General features: G+C 41.4%; 1 protein-coding gene across 3 annotated transcripts; it reads left to right on the top strand.

Moving 5' to 3' along the window:
* Nucleotides 1–11040: 11040 nt before the first annotated feature.
* LOC103343477 (beta-glucosidase 11-like) lies at nt 11041–18062 on the top strand. 3 transcript variants are annotated; one of them, XM_089044031.1, is made up of 14 exons: nt 11041–11235; nt 11407–11464; nt 11558–11621; nt 12836–12891; nt 13194–13269; nt 13357–13428; nt 13788–13875; nt 13973–14228; nt 14654–14769; nt 15113–15333; nt 16438–16468; nt 16623–16708; nt 17004–17094; nt 17647–18062. In XM_089044031.1, exons 5-14 carry the CDS (start codon nt 13209–13211, stop codon nt 17876–17878), a joined length of 1254 nt encoding a protein of 417 aa, XP_088900157.1. In that variant the 5' UTR covers nt 11041–11235; nt 11407–11464; nt 11558–11621; nt 12836–12891; nt 13194–13208; the 3' UTR covers nt 17879–18062. The 3 variants fall into 3 exon arrangements, with proteins under 3 accessions (XP_088900157.1, XP_088900156.1, XP_088900155.1); XM_089044030.1 differs by having other exon boundaries at nt 11373–11464; XM_089044029.1 differs by lacking the exon at nt 11041–11235 and having other exon boundaries at nt 11244–11464.
* The last annotated feature ends 578 nt before the right edge of the window (nt 18063–18640 follow it).

Genomic DNA, 18640 nt, shown 5'->3' with positions numbered 1-18640 from the left:
CGGTTACTGTGTGTCGGGCTTTTAAATGTGTTTCAACCTGATTCCAAAGTGAAAATTGGGTCAGCCGTTTATTGGAAATTGCCGACAAGATGGTCAATCGGCAGATAACACCTTTACTTAGTTTCTCCGGATCCGTCCGCCCGGTCGGTAGTGTCGATCGATCGCCTTGGCGTTCTTCGGAAATCGATGACCTATGACCGCTCATCGCCGACGCCCACGGCATACAACGTCATCGTGGGACGGACGACACTCACCGTAGTCAAAGCGCACTGCCCCCACATGTTGCCGATGAAATTCCCAACCCGCAAGCACCGCACCGCCCGAGGAGATCAACTCAGCCGCACGGACGTGCATGAGACGGCCCTAAAGTCGGTAGCTTGCAAACCTCCGATGGAAGCAATGGCTGTGCAAGGGTATCGAACGTAGCGGGCCTATAAACGACCCAATGGAGGACACGCCAACACCGCAAGCACAATCGCCAAAGAACTGAAAGTAGTGTTGAATGAAGAGCATCCCGAAGGCGTGAAGATCGGCACCACACTCACCCCACCTTGAGCACAGCCGAGTTCTTACGGCATCACGTTGAGGTATTCGCCTCGCCCTACGAGGACATGCTGCATATCTCCCGACGCCATCGCCATAAACTTAGCATCTCCTCGCCTATAAGCCCGTCGAGCTGCTCGTACCATGCCGAACGGTATGAGGCCATGCGCTGGAAGTTGACAAACTAAAAGCCATCGATTTTATCAGAAAGCTACGCACTGATGGCTTGCCAACTTGGTAATGGTTCGAAACCCAAGGGTGGATGGTGAATGTGCCAAGACTACACATACCTAAACAGGCCTGTCCAAGGATAGCTTCGTTACCTAGGATCGACCAGCTCGTTGATGCGACGGCGATTCTGAATCGCCACTTCATGGACGACTATTCGTGATACAACTGTATATTCATGCACCTCCCAACATCGAGCATACGGCATTCATCATCGCCGTGGATTGTACTGCTACAACGCGTCATGTCGCTCGGCCGAAAACGCAGGGCAAATATATCAAAGGCTTGTCAATCGAATTTTCGCTAAACACATCGATGCATCATGGAGATGTATGTCGATTTATATGTTGGTGAAAAGTCGAACGCAGAGGAGCATCCGATAAGGCATCGCAGTGTGTCTGCGGGTAAGTTTCTTGGGTTCATGATCGCTAGAGAGGGATGGAATAAAATCCCAAGAAAATCAAGGTCATAATCTACATGGAGAGGCCAAAACGCAGAAGGGACGAGCCTTACGGGCGTGTCTGCCTTAACCCGCTTCATCTCCAAGGCTACCGATAAATGCGCATACCGTTCTTTAAAGCCTTGAAAGGGGGCAAACAGAATATTACGTGGACCGCCGAATGCAACAAGGCATTTCAAGACCTAATTAACTACATGAGTAAAGCACCGCTATTGTCAAAAACACTTCGAGAAGTTCTCCTTCTACCTTTGATCCAAGACCGTTAGCTCTGTTGATACGAAGCCGAGAAGGCAAAACTACCGATCTTCTATGTCGCAAGGCGCTGCAGAGCTTCGTATCCCCTTGAACGACTAGCTATAGCCCTCGTCGCTCCTCAAGGCTCCGCCATACTCAAGCGCACGAGATCACTGTTCTAACTAATCAACCCCTTCGGCAGTACTCCAAAGCCGTAAACATCCGGCCGATTGGTAAAATGGGCGATTGAGCTCGAGAATTTGACATACAATTCAAGCCCAGCCTACAGAGAAGGGTCAATCTGTTGCCGATTTCATTTCCGAGCTTACACCTACGGTACCATGAGAACTCGCCATTTCGATGCCGATGCCGGAAAACCGTAAAGGCGAATACCGAACACCTTGATTCTTCCGCCTCGTATGGATTCTCGCATGTCGATGGCTCTTCAAATCAACAAGGTTGTGGGGCTGGTGGTGTTGACTACTCGACGGAGCCAAGGTCGAGTATGCCCTTCGATTCAACTCGAACCTCCAACAATGAGTCGAGATGAGGCTCTCTTGGCCGCCTTTGGCTAGCCAAGAGCATGAGCGCAAAACAAATCAAGCATTCACAAGTGACTCCCACCATAGTGAATCGATAACGGCAAACTTCGCAGCCAAGGATGCCTCTATGTCACCTACCTATCGGCAGCCCACCAACTCCTACAAAAATTCCGGGCCTACGAGATTTGGCGGATCTCCGATTAGAAAATCACGCCGATGCACTCTCACGTTTGGCGTCGGTAATAAGCGACAAGGTCGGAAGGAAGGTGTCGGTGGAGATATTATCCCAATCTATGCTTTCTTGATGACTGGAAATATGCCCACCGATAAGTCCCAAGCCCGGAAGCTACGGTACCGATCGGCAAGATACACAGTCATCAATGATGTCTTGTACAAACGAGGCTATACCACACCATACCTAAAATGTATCACTGCCGGACAAGGGGACTATGTCCTTCGGAAATCCACATGGAGTATGCGGTGATCATTACGGTTCCCGATCGCTGGCACATAAGGTATTTTGGCAAGGGTATTACTGGCCGACTTTGCACCAAGATGCGAACGCGTTAGTGAAGAAGTGCGACAAATGCCAACGGTTCCGTAATGTAGCTCAAATCCCTGCCGAACCCTTAACGTCGATCATAAGCCCATGACATTTTGCCCAATAGGGACTAGACTTGATCGGTCCGATGCCGCAAGGCAAAGCCTAGGTCAAATACGCTGTAGTTGCCGTGGATTACTTCACCAAATGGGAAGCCGAAGCTCTAGCAACTATAACGGCAACTGAATGGAGGACTTATCCGACCCACATTTGCCGATGATTCAGAGTGCTTGATTCTAATCCTTCGTGCAATTTTGCACTCGCCTCAAGATCAATATGTTCTTTGCTTCACTAGCCCACCCCCAGTCGAACGATCAAGTCGAAGCAATAAACAAAATCATCAAGAAACTATCAAACGGCAATTGACAAAGCCAAAGGAGCTTGGCGAGAAGCTTCCGTACATTATGAGCTATTCTGACATCCTACCAACGGCAATAGGGAAACCCGCTTCTCTAGCCTTGACTCGAAGCGGTAGTCCTCGTGGAGATCGGCGAGCCTACCTACCGAACGGAAACCTTTGCTCCAAAGGCGAATGAGGAAGCACTCGCATTAAGCCTTGACCTAATCGAAGAACGCGAGCGCAAGCCAACCTTGGGAACGGCTTACAAATAGTGAGTCTCTCGGCATTACGACTCAAGAGTCGATCCCGCTCTTTTCGAATCGGGGATCAAGGGTTATGCGAAAAGTCTCGCGCAACTAAGAACCCCACGGAAGGAACTCTGACCTTCCGGAAGGACCTTACGAGATCATCGGCATCCTCCAATCGGGAACCTATCGCCTCAGAGACTCCAACGGCAAGACCTCACCATCCTTGGAACGTCGAACATCCAAGTATTATTTCAAGTAGTTCCCTAGCCTACGGCAGGTTTTAATTGTAAAACGAACTCTGAACTTATCTTTGCCTTCAGCAATATTTAATGAAAAAAAATCCTTTGGCATATATATTCGCAACCTTCAATGTTTTTATTTATTTCATTAAATAAAGAGATACGGTAGGGACCATCGGTCACAGCATACTACTCTTATAAACACTTTCTAACCTTCGGCAATTAAACACTTAAGTCCAGTATCCTACCGATTAAAGGTTCACTTGGGAGTTGTTCTTTTACTAGTCTTCGGCAGTTAACCAATCATTTAGCCCTCGGCAAATAATTTGATTAATTTTCAGCTTCCTACCGATTCAAAGTTCACTTTGGAGTTATTCGTTGACTAGCCTTCGGCTAATAAGTTTTTATTTTTCCCTCGACAAGTTAAAACATTTAGTTTATTTAGCCCTCGGCATTTAAAATGGTTAAGTCTTAAGTGACTTACCGATTGCAGGCTTACTTGAGTTTTTAGTTTCAACTAGTCTTTCGGCAGTTAACCTTTATTGAGCCCTCGACAACTAAGACAGTTAAACTAACAACTACCGATAGTGAAACCACACGAACAAATGTATAGAAGTTAAAACATTAAATAAAAAGATGCCCTCGGCATCAAGGTGTTCGGAAATACTATCTCATGGCAAGTACAAAAATACATTAAATAAATTATTAAAGATCAGCATCGGCATGAACTTCTTCGGCATGGGCAGAGCTTTCGGCTGCAGGGACCTCTTCCGAGGCGCCCTCCCCTTCATAGTCTTCAATCATCTCCTCGGTGAGACCTTCCTGAGGAGGAGGATCGGCGATGAAGTTAAGGTTCAGCTTCAGGATTGTACCGCTTGAAACGGTAAAGCAGATCCGCCATCTCCGAGCCCCTCCTTGTCCAGCAGGATGGAGAACTCGGTCGACAAACGATAGCTTCTAATCGCCTCCTGGACGGCAGATCGATCTCCAAAGCCTTGTCTCGCTCTAATTCCTCCAAGGCCACATGAACCGCCTCCTTTGCCTCATAGGCTTCCTTAGCCACCAGCTATGCACCTCCAGAGCCGCTGGCTATCTCAAAGAAACTTGGCTTCGTAAGCTTTGACTTGCCGTTCTGCATATCCTTGACGAGATGAGCGTGGTCTTGAGAGCTTTGCCAACCTCAGCAACCTTGGCCCGGCCATCATCGTAGGCCTTCTTGGCGCTGGCCAGAAGAAGTGATGGCCCGCCGCATGCACAGCCACATGTCCATCGAAGCTCGAAAGACAAAGAGAAGTCGTGATGGTGTTGAACGGTTTTTTAAAAAAACAAAAGAAAAAAAGAAAAGAAAAAGAGCGAAGAAAACTTACCGAGGCTTGAGACGAAGGCGCGCCTCGCTTCCTCCCGTAGGAGCTTCGGCAACTCCTCGATCTCGGATAGCCCATTTGCGAACCAAAGATCATGTGGTTCGCAAACCGGATCGCTTCGACGGACACGCATCGTGATTGGCTCGCTGGTTCTCATCATCCTTGGCGGCAAGGGTAACCTCGGCACCTCCTCCCGCCAACTCCGCTGGGCACCAGCCCGCCTCCGCATCCACCGCCATCGCCTTTTACCTTCAGCCTTGGAGGAGGAGGCGGGTAGTCTCGCCTCGCCGCCAGAGCCGATGCCGCCGCACTAACAGACGTTGTCCCGCGCTGAGTTGTCTCAGTAATCGGCAAGGGTTTGATCTTTCGAATCAACCCCGCCGACGAACATGCACCGCCTCCGCCGCTTTTTCCCTTGTAGTCCCATCATCAGCACCCCTTGAAGGATCTGCTCATTCTTCTCGACTGTAGCTTTCTTCTTTTCACACCGCATGAGAAAAGAATCGGTAAGGCATCAGCAATATATGAATGACGACGCAAAGATGATGTCCACTTACTTTGAGGATTCGCAAGTCCGCTTCAACCAAATTCGCGGTAAAGAGAAAGGGGTACACTCTCTCGACGGCAGGACCTTCAACTTCACCCGCCGATCCGCCAATCTCGTAATGCGAGGACTCTACCGCTTCAATTTTCCCGCAAAGAAACACAACGGTGGAGATCTCACAAGAAAGAAACGGCAATCTACTTACCGAACAAGACGTCAACCTACCCGCTATTTGGAAGGCAAGGGGATGTGGAAGCGGACAGTTGTCCCGACGGCGACTCGCCGTAAAGGAGCACCTCCGATTCCTCCACGACTTCGAGAGGTCGGCACGGCATCGACAAAATGGCCGATTCGAAGCCTTCAAGCGATTAGCCCAACCCACCGCCATGGTCGCTTTCGACCTAGTAATCTTTGTCAGAGGTAAGAGAACTGCTCGTAGGAAGGTTCTCCTTCCTTGGAAATGCCGAACGCGGCGATTACCCCCATCAACGCCACCCATAAGTTAGGTTGTATTGATCCGCGCACACCGATCTGCGCCAATATTATCGCACCGCCACGGCAACCAAACTCCTTGGAGAAGCACGCCGATGAAGAAAATGACCTCACCGCCCTTCGGCATCGAGGGATTCGTAGGCGCTGGATCCTCATCCTTACCGAATCCGGATAAGGTATTCAAAGACGATATTTAGCTATCTCCCGCTCGTGATCTTATTTGGCTATAAGTAGTCTACACCGAACATATGCTCCTTCGTCACCCCTATCGGTACTCTAGGTTGCCGGGAAGACTATCGATACCTCGAACGGGAGACGGTTCATTAGCCGCTTCCCACGACGGATGTGGAGGCTCGTGGTCGCTAACTACTGGACTCACAAAGGTCGATCTAAGCCGAAATGCCTACGTCACGATAGACCACACCAATGGCGTGGGCTGCCGAGTCATGAGCCCCTTCCCGATGCCGTGAGTAGGAATGGAGCTCGGGCCTTCACCGAGTATCTCAACATCGGTATCTTCTCCGTCCTCGACAACGGGGCCTATGGCCTCACTATCAATCGAACAGACCGTCCGATGACTCCCCCTTGAAAGCATTAGGCTCACTCTCGAAGAGTGACTCGCTATGGGACATCTACAAAACAGGAAAAAGGAAACTAAGGGCCATGCAGAAGACTAGGCTATCGATCCCTACGTCACTACCTATGGCAACTAGACTACCGAACGGAACCCTATGGTCACCTAGTTCATGCCAAGGAAGGACGTTGACGAACAGCAGATAAATAAGAGAGTTAAATGAGAGGCCGAACGGTACCTGATTGTCGCTTGCTATGCCGAAAATCGCCTTTGATTGCCGTTTGCTCTCGCCGAAATTGCCTTGATTGCCGTTAGCACTCGCCGAATCGCCTCAACCGAGCTCTCGCGCTCTCACAAATGCAAAGTGATCCTCTCTTCCGAGTCACCCTATTTATAGGGCGAGGTTCGCAATGGTACTCCTTGAAAAACCAAACGGCGCGTTAATGCGCCGCACCTAATGAGTGCACACGCCACATGTCATTCATCATGTGGATGACCGACAAGATGCGGGCATGGAAGACGGCGCCCTCCCCCATCACGCATCAACACGCGCAACCTTCGGACTTCGACGCCGCTTCCGAAAGGGAACGCACGGAAGTGCCAAGATTGAGCCCCTCCATCCACCGAGTTACCGAACGGTAGGATACCATTTCCTAGCCGAAGAGAATATCAAGTCCCCTTTCAAGAACTCTTGAAAGAGAACTTGGGGGAGTACTGTTTATACCAAAATGAACAGCCAATGAGAATCAGACGCATGGACAAGATTGGGTCTATGGTAGCCTTTGGCACCTTGCTTCGGCACCCATCCTACCGATCCAACGATTATGGCAACCTCCTCTCCTAGGACATGTGGCAAGCCCACAATCGATGTCTACAGTCCCACATCGAAATTCTACACAACTTGCATACCTCCCAAGGTCTATAAAAGAAGCACAATTCCCCAAAATGGAGGTAATCAGAACTCACGGCATACTGCCTATTGATATGTGGTTCAACTTTACTAAATTCGTACTTAATTAAGCATCGGAGAGCCTTCGGCCAAGATTACACCGGTGCCCTAGGTCTTACTGCGCGTTTGTTATCTTGCAGATCACGCGCTCTACCAAAGCCCAGAGCATACCAAAGGCCTAACATCACTAAGTTGCGCGGGAAAGTGCCGAACTATTTTTCTGCGTCAACCGGCGGTATTTCCAATTAAAATTAAAAAATTGGGGGCATTAAGTGCTATTTCCCTAAATTATACAATTAAAAAAATATGTTATATTAATATTCACGATTTTCTCAAGCTAATAATGTTATATTATTGGTAGTCTTTCAATTTATGTTCCTGACTTATGGGTAACACGATTTATCACTAAGTTTTTCCATTTAGGCCCACTACGTGTCTACGAACTCATATCAATGCGCTCTACGCAACGGTGCCACTTAAATCCCCAATATCCTTACGGATCGAAAAATGACCATTGTGACCTTACTCCGAGGACAAAATTGTAATTTCACAATTAAATAAATTAAATAGATTTAATAAATGGTTAAAATTGGGTCGGGGTGTTACATAAGCTCTGCTCTAGCTTTCCCATTCAACCCTTGCAAAAACCGGTCTTCTTGGTGAGAGATTGCTAGCATAATCATCTCACTAAGACACATCACCTTCTTCTGAAGCTCTTGTTGGTGAAGAAATTTTGAGGTAACTTTCTTTAGTGACTTGGAGAACCAATTCAAGATGAAGTTGGGCGGCATTCAATCACCATCAACTTTGGTGGAAACCAAGAAAAGCCTCTACTACTAGAGACTTCACTTTTCTGAAAAAAAAAAAAAAAGGCCCTTTGACAATAGAAACAATGAAATAGGCCTCCTAGTGTTTTCAATTTTCTAACCCAATATGATATTTGAATTTTTTTAAGGCTTATTTACTGTAGTGCCTCCTGAAACTATAGTCAAATCTCACTTTACTTTCTGAAAGTTAAAGTGACCCAGAGTACCCTCTTGACCAAGATTTTGCAGCTCACTTTGCCTCCTACTGTTAATTTTATCAAAAATTATGTTAAAAATTCTGATGTGACACAAATAGGGTTCGTTCTTTTGTTAAAATATATGCCATGTAAGTGTCACATGTGAAAAATATAATAAAATATTTTATTTTAAAAGAATTATAAAATTACATTACCTCTCTCTTCCCTTCTCTCTTCTCTCTCCCTCTTTCTTTCTCTGTACCGACTCCCTCCCCCAACCAACCCACTTGGGGTAGTCATCACTGCCCTACCCCCTCCCCACTAGCTCCTCCATTCCATCTAACCAGCTTCGCCGCCTAAAAATCCTCAAAACCACTCCTTCCCCAACCAAATCCACCTCCAAAATCTCAACTTCCTGTTGAAATTTTCTTGCCTACCAAACATAACCCAAAAACTCCAAATCTTTTCTAAACCATAAAACAAAAATAAAATTTAATTTATAAACAAAAGGAGCGCCCCAGCCTTCTTGGTTTTGATTTCTTGAATGGTTTTGGGTATTATCCCTCTTGATTTGTGTGATGTTTGAATGGGTTTGCCTTTCGATTTGGAGTGTGCTTTGCTGCTTAAAATTCAAGCACAGAATTTCAGTAATTAAAGTTCAAGCACAAGAATTTCAGTAATGGCATGTGCTTTGCTGCTTTTCTATACCATTAACGTTTACCTATTTGTTGGTGGGGGAGAAGGTCGAGACTCAGGTAGAGAGAAAGAAAGAGGGAGAGAGATGAGAGAAGTAATGTAATTTTCTATTTGTTAAAATTTTTAAATAAATTGTTTTATATTTTTTTACATGTGGCACTTAGGTGACGTATACTTTAATAAAAGAGTGGGTCCTATTTGTGCCACATTAACGTTTTTAACGGAATTTTTAATGGAAAATGCTAGAGGCACCAACTTTGGGCACCCTCTAATAGAGTATGGGGTCGGTGTAGCTCCACCTCTATTAGAGAGTTAGTGCCCAAGTTGGTGCCTAAAGTTGGTGCCTCTAGCACCACCCATTTTTAATAGAGTTAATAGTATGGGGCAAAAGTGAACCACCAAACGTTAGTCAAGGGGGTATATTATGGGTCACTTTAGCGAGTAAAGTGAGATTTGACTATAGTTTCAATGGGCACTACAGTAAATAAGCTAATTTCATAGAACCCCTAAACCAATTTTAAAGAAACCTTAAACCAATTTCGAAGAAACCCCTAAACCAATTTCATATAAACTCATAAACCCTAAATCAACTTCAGAGAAACCCCTCAATCCTAAGAAAATGACGATGAACAGTACCTTTTGGAGGTGAATATGGAGTTGAGCTTCGATGAATAGACACCGCTAGTGGAGGAAGAGCATTGCGTCAAAGAGAGAGAGAGAGAGAGAGAGAGAGAGAGGAGAGAGAGAGAGCTGCACAAGAGAGACCGAGAGTAGCGCGTGACAGAGAAAGAGCAAAGAGAGAGTGAGAGCTGAGCGACGGAGAGATAGAGTGAAGAGAGAGTGAGAGCTGAGCGACAGAGAGAGACGGAGCCAAGAGAGAGCTGAGAGAGAGCGACAGAGTGGACAATAAATATATATTTATAGGTGATATTTACAAAATTTGTGGGAAAAGACAGTATTTTCGGTTAAAATTAAAAAACTGGAGGCATTAAGCATTATTTCCCTAAATTATACAATTAAAAAAAGAGAGTTGATTTTCCCATTTTCTTTTTCTCTACTTATACTCTCTTTTGTTTTTTTTAATACTTTTTAATCAAATTTTTTCTTTATTGTTCTTTCTCTTTCCTACTTTACCCTTGGTGACATGACAAGTGAAATACCTACTTTGGTGTTGATGTGTGAAAAAAATAATATTTTGAAACAAAAAATAATAATATCCCAAACCCCAGCCACGCTTTCTCTTCTCCCTTACACACCCACCCTTCCGTGTTCTCTCTCCCCTTACCAAGCCCACCCCTCCTCATTTTCTCTCCCTCTATTTCTCTCTTTACCCCTCTTTCTTCAACAACAATCAAGCCCACCCCTTCTCATTTTCTATCCCTCTTTTTCTCTCTTCCCCCCTCTCTCTTCAAAAACCATCCAGGTTTTTTTAAAAGTTTTGGGGTTTGAGTGTGGCTATCGATGGGGCGATAAGGTCGTTTGTGGCTGGCTATGTTGGGGCAGCGATGGCTATTGGTGGGTGGGTGGTTGTGTGGGGTGCGGCATGGGGGTGGGTTGAGAAAGCTTTAATTGGTTGAGCTGAATCACAGAGTGTAAAGCTCCTTGAAGTGAAAAGCTTCAGACCCGAGCATTAGAAATTTCTCTTTGTTATCACTTAGTAGAAATGTTACAAGAAAGGACAACAAGTCAGTGACTTTTGAGAATTTGGTGGGAATAAAACATGATTTTGACTGATGTTGCTTTTGGAGATGAAATAGAGAAAGTTGGCTTTGGAGATGAAATATAAAATTTTGGTTTTTGAATTTGCAGAGAGAGGAGTAGAGAAAAGGAGTTAAGGGAGACCGAGCCATTGATGTCGTTGGGGCAAGGGGGCAGTGCAGTGGTGGATGGTGTGGGTGGTAATGGGGTGGTGGGCTTGAGTGCAGAGATGGAAGGAGGAAGGGGTTGACGGAGAGAGGGGGTTGTTGGGGCTGGGAAAATATTTTTGTTTTGTTTTGTAAAATTTTAAAGAATTCATCTAAGTTTGACAAGTTTTCGGCTTTTTTTGACAAGTTTCGGCACCCGACAAATGAAAAAGTCTTCAATTCAAAACACAACGCCTTTCTAAAGTAATTTGGAGTCTTCTAGCTTTATCGACGTGGAGCTTTAGGGTAAGCTAAAGTAAGGATAACTAAAGAGGTAACCACTCAAATCTCATTCTAAGTTTTGCTTTTTATAAGTTCAGAAACCAGAATCTCCAACTCTTGCTGTGCTTTCGTCTTTTCCATAATTAATGTTGAGAGTTTCACTTCTGCTGTGGTTTCTTCTTACTATAGAAAGTGTTTCTTCAAGCACTGATAACTTCTGCAGAGATGACTTCCCACCGGCACCGGCCTTTGTGTTTGGTGCCTCCTCCTCTGCTTATCAGGTTTTCTCAATTTCTTTTTATTTTTATTTTTCTCTCTCTAATTTCTTTTCATTGGTATTATTACCTGGGTTGATAAAATCTAAATGAAAAAAGGTGGAAGGTGCTGCAGCCGAAGATGGCAGGACCCCGAGCATCTTGGACACATATGCGCAAGCTGGTTAGCTTCCCACTACTTTCATATCACATTTTCCTTCTTTTTTTCGCTCTTTTTTCATTTTTGTTTGTTGGTTGGCGAGGTCAGGTTAGATTGTAGCAATACTAGTTTTTATGCTTTTCTTTTGTTTTTGTTTTTTTAGTTTTTATTTTTATTAAAAAAAAAAATTTGACCTCTTCATAAATAAATTAGAGTTTTTGATTAGTTCGATTAAATTTTTCCAAGAATTAATTAGTTTTAAAAATGTTATATAACCAACATCTCAATTCAGTTCGAAAAAGTCAATAAAGGATGTAGCTATAGATATTGATATTTTTTTAAAAAGGATTTGTATTTATTAAGAAATGCGATAATATACTAAACTCACACACACTATACGAATGCTAGAACTTAGACCCAGAACTTTGTTTGGTAAAACAATTATTTCAAATTATTACACTAGTGGATCATTCGACGAAGACGTCGGGCCCATAAGAGGGATGAATTGTAACATCCCACATCGATCAATGGATAGGAGTTGATGTGCCTTATATGTACATGTTCACCTCCATCTAGCAGGAGGTTTTTTAAGAGCTCACTGACTTCGGAGTTGTGAGAATTTCAAAGTTAAGCGAGTTAAGACTAGAACAATCCCAAGATGAGTGATCCACTGGGAAGTTGCTCGTAAGTTTCCGTAAACAAAATCATAGAGCAGAAAAGGGGCCCAAAGCGGACAATATCATGCTACGACAGAACCAATCTTGAAATGTGACAATTTGGTATAAGATATTGATTTTTAAATCATATTGATTTGGATACCAATCAATACTATTATTAGTAGGCAGCCATAGATATTGTTGTAGTGATTGGTATTCTTAAAGCAAGAAAAGTCTTTGTTGATTTCTTGTGCTAGATTCAATGTTATATTGGGAGGGGCCCATGACCCTAAAACCACTGTCATCTATGACGTTAAATTCATGTCCGTCCAAACAATGTCAGTCGGCAGTCGGAGACAAATTCATGTGTCACATTATTATTGTAAATTACGGTTTTATCACATACTCTAGAGTAAAGTTATGGTTACTTAATTAGGTATTGGTTTTTTATTATTATTATTATTATTATTATTATTATTATTATTATTATTTTAAACATTTAGATAAAGTGGATTGTTCAAACTAACATGATAACTTGCATATATGATCCTTGTTAGTTCATTGCTCAACTCAATTTTTCAGGTCATTTTCATGGAGCCACTGGAGATGTAGCGTGTGACGCGTATCACAAGTATAAGGTATATAATTTACGAAATTCAATCTAGTTATTGCCAACAATCTTTTTCTTTTTGTTCCAGGACTATTAGTTATTCACATATATGTTACAATTATGCAATCATGAGATTCATAATATATCAAGACTAGCTAGTATTTGAGAGGTTTTTATAGTTTTTGTGAGGCAATATAACATACTATATGTTCCGTAATCACAAGATTTATTGCCTAAATAACTAATTAGGAACATGTTGATGCTATTTGATATACATCATATCATATATCGTTTATGCATGATATATAATGTTCATTCAAACTGTTGCAGGAAGATGTTCAACTAATGGCAGATACTGGATTAGAGGCATATAGATTTTCCATCTCATGGTCAAGACTTATCCCAAGTATGCATGCACATCCAATTGTTACTCATATTAAACATACAAGGCTTAAGTTTTCACGCACTCAAATATCCAGTTTCTTTATTTCAGATGGAAAAGGACCTGTCAATCCAAAGGGTCTACAATATTACAACAATCTTATTGATCAACTAATCAGCCATGGTTACTATCTACCTTATGATACTACATTATATATTTTCCTTCGAATTTGGGGAGTGGTTATACTCTTGGGGCATGTTTACTTAGGAATGGAGGAAGTCATGAATCGTGGAACTAAATTGACGAATTGGAATCAAATCAACTATGTAGCTGATCCAATTACTATTTTTGAGGATATTCGCGAGTTTAGCATGCAACCCATATAATTTTGGATTGCTTCTGTGTTAGTAAACTCGGGGGAAGACATGAATTGAGTAATTCCAATACCCATTCCTAATAAACATGCCTTAAGAAACATGTACCGCTTCCACCAATCTAACAATTCTGTAATTTGATGTCTAAGTGCTCTAACTTTCAAGCAGGAATCCAACCACATGTTACTCTACACCATAGTGATCTCCCACAGGCACTTGATGATGAGTATGGAGGATGGGTTAGCCGAAAGATTGTGTATGGTTTCTTAACCCTATTTTTTTTATTTTGCGTAATTTCAATGCGTCAAGAGAAAAAGGGGAAAGATCATGATGGAACAATTTTGTGGTTCCAGAAAAGACTTCACTGCATATGCAGATGTGTGCTTCAAAAATTTCGGGGATAGAGTGTTGCATTGGACTACTATGAATGAACCTAATGTTTTTGTACTTGGGGGTTATGATGCTGGATTTCTTCCACCACAACGATGTTCAATTCCATTTGGTCTCAACTGCTCTAGGGGTAACTCCTCAACAGAACCGTACTTGGCAACACATAATATCTTGTTATCTCATGCGTCGGCTGCTAGATTGTACAAGAAAAACTACCAGGTAATTGGAAGAGAAAACAAATTCTTGTTAAATGCTTCAAGCACTGTTGTTCTTGCAATGGTGTCCTTACGTCCTTGAATCAAGAAATAATACAGATTAATAAGTGTCATAGCTGCTAACTTTCACTTGTTACTTAGGTCTTCGAGTTTTAATTCGAGATCATAAAGCATTTTAACTAAGAAAATAGTTAGAGATAGGTTGAGGAAATAAGAAATTGTGAGCAAGTGGGAAGTAGAAAAAGAGAAAACTCTGCAATGTTTGATGCCTCTCCTTCTAATGTACATGTACTATGTGGAAATGCATAAACAATTATAAGCTCAAACATACAATACAGACTGTTATAAACTATGATAAAGAAGTTAAAAGAAAACCAACCTAATTCAACAAAGATTATTCCATGTAACATCAATACTTTTGGAATGCAGGATAAACAACGTGGGTTTATAGGAATCAACCTTTTTGCCTTTTGGTTTTTTCCTCGAACAAAAACCATTGAAGATGAACTAGCAACCCAAAGAGGCTTCGACTTCTATTTTGGTTGGTAAGTTTGAAATTGGCATAAAATTGCAACCTTTCTGTTCTCTCTTTTGTAGTCATTTTCCGGCCCAATTTGGTGGATTATTAGTACGGGGTGATCCTTCAATGGAACATCAAAAATAGATGGTTTGGATGATCAAGCTACTATGTGAAACCGATATATATATATATATATATATACAGAGAGCTTCCATTGAGGGATCCCTCAAATAAGCTTATTTAAGGGACACCCCTTGTAGGGCCCACTCCGGATTGTATTTCACTAATCCAAACCGTTTATTTACTGTTATTTACTTGTCTTAACTGCAAACGCATTGGAATTCCATTGTGTCTATTTTGTGTTGCAGGTATTTGAATCCCTTGGTGTTTGGAGATTACCCTGATGTAATGAAAAAAAATGCAGGCTCTAGAATTCCTTTCTTCACTAGGCTTGAGTCTCAAAGTGTCAAGGGTTCGTTTGACTTTATAGGATTTAATTATTATACTGCCGTATACGCCGAGGACAACTCCATCAGTTTAAAGAGTACAAACAGAGACTATATTGCTGACTCGGCAATGAAGACGATACGTAAGTTTTTGCTATACGTATATTTATATATCAAACTATTTAATCAAGTTTTTGCTATACGTATATTTATATATCAAACTATTTAATCAAGTTTTTGCTACACGTATGTGGGTTCAATTTCTTTTAGCCCATCATTCAGAAGATCTTTCATTCCAATAACAATTCTTGCATCAAATGTTCACAAACCAGTATAAGACAATTCTAATCCTTGACCTTGTCGTTGATGGATTATGCGACAGCACACACACAAACACCTTGAAAATAAAACACACACACACACACACCACGAAGAGAGTAAGCAAACACACAAGAACACAAAGATTTATAGTGGTTTGGCCTTGTTCCTACGTCCTCTTTGGTGATCCCCTCCAGAAATTTCACTAGAAGAATAGGAACAACTTTGGTTATAGCAAGAACACCCTTAGCTTTCTATCACCTCAAACTTAGGTCTTAATTTCTCCCACACACTTGCTCAAACCCTTTGATGCCCTTGTAATCACTCAAGAATTTACCATTGAATTGAATCTTATGTTTCTCTCTTCAAAATTCACTTTTGAATTCTCCTTTCTTAAATTAACCTAGCCCTAAAAGTTCTATTTATAACTCATAGGACTTGGGTTACAAGTTTACTAAGAATAGGAAACTAAAACCCTATTAAATTGTACTAGAAAACCCCAAAATAATAGGAAACCACATCAAAACACGCCAAAAACAGCGCGCGACGACCGGTTGTCGAAATTGTGCAATTCCTATTCCTCCCGCATCTATGGTGAGCCAATCTTTAACAGTCTAGTTGTGGCCTAATCCCATTATGGTACGTAGCATAACTTTGTGGATGTATTAGGCCAGCCTTAGTGAAAATATATTGGTAAATATCTATTGGATGTTAAAAAGAAAAAAAAAACTGAAGCTTTGAATTATTGGCTTCAAGGTTTACCCCAAGATTAATTAAATATTCACAAATTATTAGTTTTTATTGCATGATTCATCGATTACATCTTTTTTGTACTGCTTTAATGTGCGCATTGGCCATTATAGGCAAGTTTTATCTTGGTTAAGACATGAAATAATTATTGATTTAACTTACAAAGTTTATCTGTGCAGTTCCGAAACATGATGAATCACCATTCGAGTAAAACTTTGAACATAACAACTTGTTAACTTTAAAGAGATGGGTTATCGACCCACTACTAGCAACACCGATATTGTTCACAACTTAACCACTTACAAATCTCAGTAAGTGTGTAGTTTTACAAATCTCATTACTAATGCATTTGTTTGATGTAGTATCCAATAGCTCCCTGGGGCCTGCAAAGACTGTTGGAATATGTGAAGCAAAATTATGGGAATCCCCCTGTATATATCCATGAAAATGGTATATATCTCTCTTTATCTAAATGCTGAAATTTAATCAAAGTAGTGCTATAATGCATGTATTTGAATATACAGTGTTCGAACAATTTGCAATTTAGTTTAGTGGTACTTTTAGTTTCGCTCTTCTTTTTGTAATAAAGTCATGCAGTTTTAACTTTTTAAAATAAAACAAAATTTAGTTAGATGATAATGTTATAATGAAGTAGTGGCATCCTATATATAGCTTTTCATGTTTATATTCTTTTCATCTATCTCATTATCTAAATGGAAAAGTATTGGCATCCTATATATTTTAGGTCAACAAACTGCACGCAATTCATCATTGGAGGATAGGTCGAGGGTAAAATATTTGCGTGGACATATCCAAAGTTTGCTTGCAGCTGTAAGGTATACCTATTTTCTTCCAGTTATAATTTTACCCAAGAGTCATATGACTTGTCTTATTCTCTCCATTTGAAGTCACTATCCGAGTCCCAAGAAAGTGTTCATACAAGGGAAATTTAATTGCCACCCTTAGTATGAAAAGACTACTTTGCTTTAACAAGAAATGACAATTGAAGCCAAAGAAATGACTGATTTTGTAACTAACAATTAATTACATGAACAAAATTGAAATTAGTTAGGTCAAGACCCAAATTGTTGTTTAAATATGCAAAGTGGGTATTGGCAAGATTCGTTTCACTAGTGAAGTCTTTATTTTATTTTTATACGAGCGATAATCTAAACTACAAGGAGATGAAGAATTTCTCACACACATTAGTCAATGTCTTTTTTCACTGGGCTATAACCGTTGACCACTTACAAAGTCTTTAAATGTCTGATATCATCTTTATTTGCTTTTTTCTTAAGTGGTTTTTCTTGTTTTACACCTTAGTTTGACAGCTAACTAGTACTTGTTTTAATCACTGACGGATGCTATGAAATCTTTACTTTTGGAAGGAATGGATCAAATGCCAGAGGCTATTTTATATGGTCCTTCTTGGACTCCCTTGAGCTATTGAACGGCTATGAATCAAGCTTTGGCCTATACTACATCGATTTGGACGACCCTGATTTAAAAAGACAACCCAAACTTTCTGCTCATTGGTACTCCCATTTTCTAAAGAGCAAGAACCTCACCAGCTTAGATGGATTTCTTGAATCAGTTTCCCATGGTTACCATTCTGAGTAAACTTTATTTTACGTAGTAAAATACTTATGTAAAGAGCTTGTAGTTTAAGTGGTTAAGAGCGCATATCCCTCTCCTCCAATATTGTTTGTATCCAAAATAGTTATGCAACATTAAGATACATCACTTTACTTGAGTCATAAACATCAATTATGTTCTAAAATAAAGAAGGGAATTTAGACTGTCACTTGTATTCAAATTATAGAAAAAGTTGAATCACTATTAGAGATTTGGGTTTTACAGAAAATATTTTAATTTATCTATTGCAAAATTTGAATGTCTATCAAATTTTGGGCAAATGATCAAAAAGCTCTTAAAATGCATATACTTCCTAAGCCAGTCCACACTTATCCAAAAAATGGCAAGATTAACCTAAAGTTTCAAGAAGAAAGACGCATGAATCCCCATGCAGACACTTCTAAGATTTATTGTAAATAGAGCTTCATACAATAAAGCAAGATTACAAATAGTCATGGTACAGGATGCATATCTATGTGGCCTTATTAAAACCTTGTCATGAAAATTTGCAATAGGGGAAAATCCGGTCAAGGAAAATGAGTACCACTGCATCCCCTAAACAGAGCAAAACTACACACCCTCCCTATCTCTGTCTAGCAATGGAAGAATCCCAAAAGGTGAATATCCTCCCAAAACATCTGATGTTGAAGCCGCATACCTGCTTGGGCCAAAGAATGCGTAACCTTATTGCCCACTTGGGGTTGGAACAAAACATCCACAATATGCAATTGTGATAAAAGAAATTTG

This window comes from Prunus mume, linkage group LG1 (genome assembly GCF_029339155.1).
Source record: "Prunus mume cultivar Tortuosa linkage group LG1, ASM2933915v1, whole genome shotgun sequence".
NCBI lineage: Eukaryota > Viridiplantae > Streptophyta > Magnoliopsida > Rosales > Rosaceae > Prunus > Prunus mume.
Note: the sequence above shows the minus strand (reverse complement) of the source record. Positions and strands in the feature narration are given on the sequence as shown.

Coding starts and splice junctions, on each gene's coding strand:
- LOC103343477 (XM_089044029.1), top strand. CDS start 11,330: ATGTTGAGAGTTTCACTTCTGCTGTGGTTTCTTCTTACTATAGAAAGT. Junction 11,622..12,835: donor GGACACATATGCGCAAGCTG/GTTAGCTTCCCA, acceptor TCAATTTTTCAG/GTCATTTTCATGGAGCCACT. Junction 17,095..17,646: donor AGTTTGCTTGCAGCTGTAAG/GTATACCTATTT, acceptor TACTTTTGGAAG/GAATGGATCAAATGCCAGAG.